Consider the following 7,124-nt stretch of genomic DNA (forward strand, 5'->3'; position numbering starts at 1 on the left):
GTTTATAACATCAATCACTCTTGCAATAAATCTTGGGAGTGGATATGGTCATTTAAATCTCCACCTGCACAAACAACAGAAAATAAGAGCTCATAAATCTCTACACTGGTGATTAACAAATTTTGGATCCTCGGGAAAGATATTATGGTGGTGGGGGGGAGAGGGTTCACTAATTCATTAATAAAGACTGATTTGCTGACAATCTGTTTAGTTTACAGCATAGGGGGAAAGCAAACAAATCTCTGCTAACAAAACAAAGCTTTAGAGGTTGGTGAATTCCCATCCGAGCCTGGATTAGAGAGGCAGATGTGAGTGGAACTGAGGGGTTTGGACTCTAACCAAACTGAGAGCTCCTCTTGTGTCTCTCCTGTCCCCCTCCTCAGGGTTCGTTTGTAAAACAAGAAAATCTGACGCAGGGTGGGGGAGAGCCATCTCATCTCCCTGGTTTCTTGGCATCCACTTTATTCCACCCTCGGGTTCTGTTTCCCTTTGCTTCTCTTCTTACCCACCACCCACCTCTAGAAGATCATCTCATTCCTGGAGAAAGTTGATTCCAGGTGGAGTTAAGGCTGGAAACTGGCCTTTTCTGAAAGCCATGCCCCAGTTTGTGTTTTCTTAAGCCAGCTTTCCATGGGAAAACCTGGTAGCCAAGAGGCAGGGAGAAGAGAAAGGAAGCGGGCCTGAGCAGGAAATCTGCAGTTTTTACAAAAGGTGTCAGGCAAAGAGATGTCCTGGAGTGACTGACTCTTTAAGACCCTGTGAATGAATTTCTGGCAAGAATTTGCACAAAAGTTTTTAATCCCACTAGGAAAAGATTCTCAGCTAGCAAAATATGCTACACAAATTCGTATGATCCCTCTCATTCTCGACTCATCCCCAGTCAACACTGTGTGTGTGTGTGTGTGTGTGTGTGTGTGTGTGTGTGTGTGTTTGTATACATGTGCATGTCAATTGTGTTCCTACACACTAGCAGTCCCCCCCCCCCTGGTACCTTCAAATTAACAGTATATTAATGGCTTTTCTTTTTCTTCGTTTCTCTTCCTTTCCAGTACCACAAAGGTTCCGTGAAAAGCTTCCTTTCCCAATCTACCTCAGGTAAAACTTAAGCAGTAAAATGCAGCTGAGAAAAAAAAAATCGGCTCGGTGATCGGCATTTGCTTTTCGAAAATTTGGATCGGTGGACACGATCGAGGTAAAATAATTCTCTCTTCTTCGTGACTGATAGGGCTTAGGACTGCTGATATCACCCAGTACGTGGGAATGCAGTCTTCGTAAAGCCCTGTGGTCTTGTGGGGTCTTAGCCAGGGGCAGCTGGATTTTAATTGGTATTTTGAGGGAGGAAGATTGCCTGCCTGCGAGATGCTTTAGGGGGAAGGCCCACTAAGAGCAAAGGACCTGGCCATCTTTCTGAGATTCTCAGTAACAATCAGTTGAGATTCCCTTAGAGAAAAACGGGGGAGGCTAGGAGGTGAGCAGAGGCAAGGACTCGGAGTAGCGCTAGTATCCCCTTCCCCAGGACCAGGATGGAAGAAGGAAACTAGTAAATGCGCATTGCAATGGATTGCTGGAAACCCGGGTCTGTGCCTCAGAGTCTCCAGTGCTTCTGAAAGGGGTCTAGGAAGTCTGTAGGGCCTACCAGGCCCCTCCCCTGGGCTGCATGGATCCGCCTCTCTATTCCCTAGATAAATTCCTAGTGTTCACCAAATTCCTCGGCGCTCTCTCACTCTCCATTAAGGCCGGGACTCCGGGGGTGGGGAAAAAGAGCGCTGGTTTCCCTGTCGCAGGTTCCCTTGTGGTCGCTTCCACAACTCTGCCAGGGGAAGCTCTGAGACTAAGCTGCCAGATCCCAACTCGAACCCCCATACACGAAGTGGCAGCTCCAATACTTTAAAGGCTCTTTAATCTCTCTCTCTCTCTCTCTCTCTCTCTCTCTCTCTCTCTCTCTCTCTCTCTCTCTCTCTCTCTCTCTCTCTTTCCTTCCCCAACCCCCCTCTAAACATGTCCACTGGCTCCCTCAGTGATGTAGAAGACCTTCAAGAAGTGGAGATGCTGGAATGTGACTCCCTGAAAGTGGACTCCAACAAGGAGTTTGTGACTTCCAACGAGAGCACCGAGGAGAGCTCCAACTGCGAGAACGGGTCTCCACAGAAGGGTCGCAGTGGCCTGGGCAAGAGGAGGAAGGCGCCCACCAAGAAGAGCCCACTGAGTGGGGTCAGCCAGGAGGGGAAGCAGGTCCAGCGCAACGCTGCCAACGCGCGCGAGCGGGCCCGCATGCGGGTGCTGAGCAAGGCCTTCTCCAGACTCAAGACCACCCTGCCCTGGGTGCCCCCGGACACCAAGCTCTCCAAGCTGGACACCCTCAGGTTGGCGTCCAGCTACATCGCGCACTTGAGGCAGATCCTGGCCAACGACAAGTATGAGAACGGTTACATTCACCCAGTTAACCTGGTGAGTTCTCCCTCGCTGCTCGCTGGGCCTGGGGAAGCGGGCGATCCCCTGACACCTTGGTCACTGCTGGCCTACCACGTCTGGGTACTTTCGCGAGGGCCCCTCGCAGCTCCCTGGCTTTCTGCACTGAGTCCTGCGATCCCGGGAGTGATTTGTGCAAGGGTTTGACGTGGCACCCCATTAAGGGATTTCTGAGGGTATTCAGCTGGCAAAGACGAGGGATCCCCGAGTAGGGTGCCAGCGCCATTTCCGCTGTCGTGAAACTGACAAGATGCTGACCACCCGTAAGACATCTGACTATATCTTTTTTAGCTAGGTGCAAAACTTAAGCTCCCCTTCTGATTCTTGTAAACATCCAACTCCGTTCTGTTCTCGCGTATATTTAGGACTATTAAATACAGACATATTTATGTCCCTCCACCTCCATAACTGTCCATGCAAATCCCTCAGCTTCTTAAATATTCTGTGCTTGTCTAAGTAGATTACCATTTTTAAACCCCAGAAATTCCAGCTACTGTCAACATAATCAGTAAATCCGCACAGGTCTTCGAGTACTTAGGAGTATTTCAGTCATAGGTCCGATCAGTCACAATGAAGAACGCCTTGACTTTACCTTAATAACTCGTGGGACATGAGCTGAGCCTAATTTTTGAAAAGCAAATGCTGATTGCTGAACCAGTTTTCTCAGAGGCGTCTTACTGTTTAGGAATTTTTTTTTAACTTCCTCTTTCGTTTGATTCCATTTTCAAACGTGCAGGCTTTGGGGGGGGGGGGAGCCACCTTACTAAGGACTTTGTTTACATATGATAAGGTTGAGATATCCCTCTGGCGGGCTCTCACAGAGAGGGTTGAGTCGTCTCCTTCAGCTGCTCTCAGGAATTGGGGGAGGGGATGCTAAAACACATTTTGCCAGGAAAAATATTTTCCCTCCAAATAAAAGTTTATTTTTTTAGGATTGTTGAGCAGCCTTTTTTTACAACCTAAAACTAGAATGAGATTATCGACCAGAACATTTGTCATTGGTGCTACTTTCATCTTTAAGTATCAAAAACAAAGAAAACTTACATTTTTTTCTATTATTTAACAACCCAAAGAAAGGAAGAAGAAAGGAAAAAGGCGAGCTTTGCTTTCTCCGTAATAGAGGGATCTTAAATAAAATGCTACTATGTCTTTTATTAGCGCACACACCCTTCCTGGGATACTGACTGACTTCAAGTTGTGGTAATAGGTAGGATTGCATTGGGAGAGAAACGGGAGTCAATAAAAGCGAGAAGGCCTGGATGCTGGACCAGTGTCTCAGTGGACCTGTAACTGCAGCCGGTAGTTGGGACAGCCATCCTCCCCACCGGCCCTGCTCAGACCCCTAGAGTATCTTCCTTGAGGCTGTGGCTGGGCTTCCTCTAAGGGTTCCACTTAGAACCCAGAATGAGATCTCTTTCGCCATACTTCTAAAAGCCCGCCGCCGCCACCTGAAGCTGTTTGCTTTATCCTGCCAGGCACTAGCACACCTAGTAAACCGCAGACCAGTGACCTCGGTGCCCACAGCCCTCGCACAGGCGCCCCTCCGGTAACTAGGGTTCGGGGCTGACCCCTCCTCCCTGTCCAAGAGTTCTTACCTCCTCCGCCCTCTTCTCCCTTGCAGACGTGGCCCTTTATGGTGGCCGGCAAGCCTGAGAGTGACTTAAAGGAAGTGGTGACCGGGAGCCGCTTGTGTGGAACCACCGCGTCCTGACCTTGGAGGTGCGAGTCTGGGAACCTTGCGCTCCGGGGGCAGTGGGCCAGCGAGGGCGACGACCCCTGCCCTCCCCTCCCTGTCTCTGCTGCAGCCTTGCCTCGCTCCTCTCCCCATCCCACCCCGCGAGAACACTTAACAGCGACGAGGAGATTCGTTTCCAAACCAAAGGAGACCAACTGTACTTACAGATTCCCATCTATTTAACTTTATTAACGTCTGCCATGAATGACTGCGAGCCTGGCTGGTCCAAGTGCAATATGTAATTATATATATTATATATAAATAGATAATAAGAGCCTATCAATGTGTATCTTTTGTACAATATGTTGTAAAGTGTAGATCATAGAATAGCTGACTTTGATAGTCACATTTATAAAGTAAGTCACTCAAAGAAATATATTTTTTTCAAACAGGTTTTGCTACTTTCGAAAATAAATCTTTCTTTATATTGCTAAAAGCCTAGGCATTGGTGTGATTTCTTTTAAAAAAAAAACTTTGTGAAGAACAGTGGAAAGTATGGGATGTTTAATGATAAAAAAAATAGTTCTCTTAACATTTAATCCAAACTTCTAGTAAAAGATTAACTCCGATTCCCACTAGGAAAAGAGAAGCCGTGTTTCCTACCGAAAACATCTGAAGAGTTGTTGCATGTTATTTTAAGCCCACCAAAAACCAATATAACTGTAAATAGTGAGTGAGCAAGATGACAGTCATCTGGTCACACAGACCCGAGGACAACGACGAACAGAAAACCCAACTCTCCACTATTTTACGGTGTAACTGTTCAGAAGAGCAGGAAAATACACTGCGAAAATTTTATAACTTTCCGTGTGCAGCAGTGATTTTAAAAAAAAAAAAAATACGTGCTTGCAAACCAGTGAAGAGGGATTGGAGCTAAATGTGAATTCCAAAGGCAGAAAATATTGTGCTTGTTTCTTGCTGATAATTAATTAATTGCAACACTAAACGTGCAAAGCCTGCTTTTCAGGTGCGGTTATTACCCTTTGCGTTCAGCTCCGGCCAAGACTTCCGGCCGGCCGGATCTTAACTTAAACATCTTCCAGGCTGAGGAACAGCCCATTGGGGAAGATTAGGTTGAGATAAACACAGAGGCGAGGCCGAGGAGCCTGGGACCCTGCTGCCTCTACCCTAGAGCAGCCCGCCGCGGCGATGCGCCAGATGCCACCGCGGCTGTTTAATGTTCGGGGTTATGACCGCAGTGTTTACAAGACGCCCTCGGTTATTTATACTGTTATCCCTCGCAGAGGCCTTGAAACTTCCGTTTCGCTTGCTCTTTCTTTTCGACCCCCCCCCCCCACACACACCCGCCCCAATACGCCCGCTTCTCTTTTTCTAACGGGATTTGATAGGTATGGTACCTGGCGTTAGGATAACTTCCTCTCCTGCGCTGACACCTCCAGTCAACCCCAAAGGCCACGAGGGGCGGAGCAGTCCGGGAAACCTCTCCCCACTCTGGATTGTCCCTCCTGGGAAGCCACCGTGCCACCGATGCAAAAGTCCATCCACCTCTCCTGACTCTTCGTCCACGTTGCTTTTACACTTGCCATGGAGGGTATTTCAAGGTGTCAGGTGACTCCTCTAACCATCCCAACTTGACTTTCAAGAGTTCAGTTCAAACTCTAGGCGTTGCCACCTGCTCAGACTCACACAGGCCTTCACTTCCAACCTCAGAGAGGAGAGACAGAGTCCTCGCCAGGGCTGATTCAGAGATTCTGAGGGAAGGAAGGTTGGTGTCGCCAACATGATGCGCTTACACATGCCGTTAGCCCTGCAAGCATTTCCAAGTTTCTAATCACGGTTTTTTTTAAAACCAAGTAAATTCTTGACATTCTGAGCACGTTGCACTGGCGACTTCTCAGAACCCTAGTTTCTCTCCTTTTCTATTACAAACGCACAGATTTTTTTAAAAGCCTTTGTTCCTCCTACTTATAATCTGTAGGCTTGACTTGAGGAGAAAGGTTATGAGAAACCAAACTCCTGGTCCCACACGGGGCAGTTTCCTCACAGGGCCAGATTCTGTTTTCTGTTCCTTGCAAGTAAAAAAAAAAAAATGATAGTAACACTAGTAATAATTGGATTTGTATTCTCCTCAGTCACTGCCCAACTTTTAATACAGCTCAATAAAATTATAACATGTGTGACCTCTTTGTGAAAGACTGGACCTTGCAAGTAAATATCTAGTACTTGTATGAGTAGGCAGGTGGGTATCTAGCCTACATCCAGACTAAACGTGTTTGAGGCAGGAAGCTCAAATGATGTGTTTTAAGGTACTGTCTTTTGATTGCAGAGACTGAACCGAGTCTCTTCACAGCATTGGCCACCCCACTTTACTGTTCCACCTCTTGCCCGTGTTCTAAAACTGTCTACCAAGATGACTCCCACAAAATCCAGAAAATTTCAGTGAGCAAAGACAGAGCTCAAGATGATGCTAACATCAGGTGACGGGGCCAAACTCTCCTATCAAGGGGCTCAGCTGAGCTCCAGGTCCGGACATAGCTGTGTCCCCAGAATTCGAGACTGGATGGGTGAGTGCAAATTCAGAGAATTCAAAGAGCAATTAACTGGGTTTGGGCTTCAAAAAACTCCCTGGGAGTGAGTTTGTGAGTGTTCTCTCTCTCTCTCTCTCTCTCTCTCTCTCTCTCTCTCTCTCTCTCTCTCCTCTCTTTTCCACTCACAGCCTAAACACCTCTCTGCCACTAGCCCTTCTAGAGCAAATGATACCCACCTCACCATGTTCAGCTTCCCTGTTCCTTTTGTTCTCACATCTCCCCCTAGGTCTGAAATTCCCTAACTACCTGGTACCCAGCCTAGGTTTCTGTGCCACAATTTATATGTAGTTGCAAATCAGGAATAGTGGACACCTTTGCCCCAAGCCAGAAGAGTCAAGAGCGAAGGATGAGGAGGAGTGTCATGTGACATT

The 7,124-nt window shown here is 47.5% G+C and overlaps 1 protein-coding gene across 1 annotated transcript; it reads left to right on the top strand.

The window, feature by feature from the left end:
- The first annotated feature begins 1,685 nt into the window (after positions 1-1,685).
- Tcf21 (transcription factor 21) lies at positions 1,686-4,640 on the top strand. Its single transcript, XM_048425361.3, has 2 exons — positions 1,686-2,448; positions 4,091-4,640. Exons 1-2 carry the CDS (start codon positions 1,999-2,001, stop codon positions 4,178-4,180), a joined length of 540 nt encoding a protein of 179 aa, XP_048281318.1. The 5' UTR covers positions 1,686-1,998; the 3' UTR covers positions 4,181-4,640.
- Positions 4,641-7,124: the final 2,484 nt, after the last annotated feature.

Source organism: Myodes glareolus, chromosome 1 (assembly GCF_982192425.1).
Source record: "Myodes glareolus chromosome 1, mMyoGla1.1, whole genome shotgun sequence".
NCBI lineage: Eukaryota > Metazoa > Chordata > Mammalia > Rodentia > Cricetidae > Myodes > Myodes glareolus.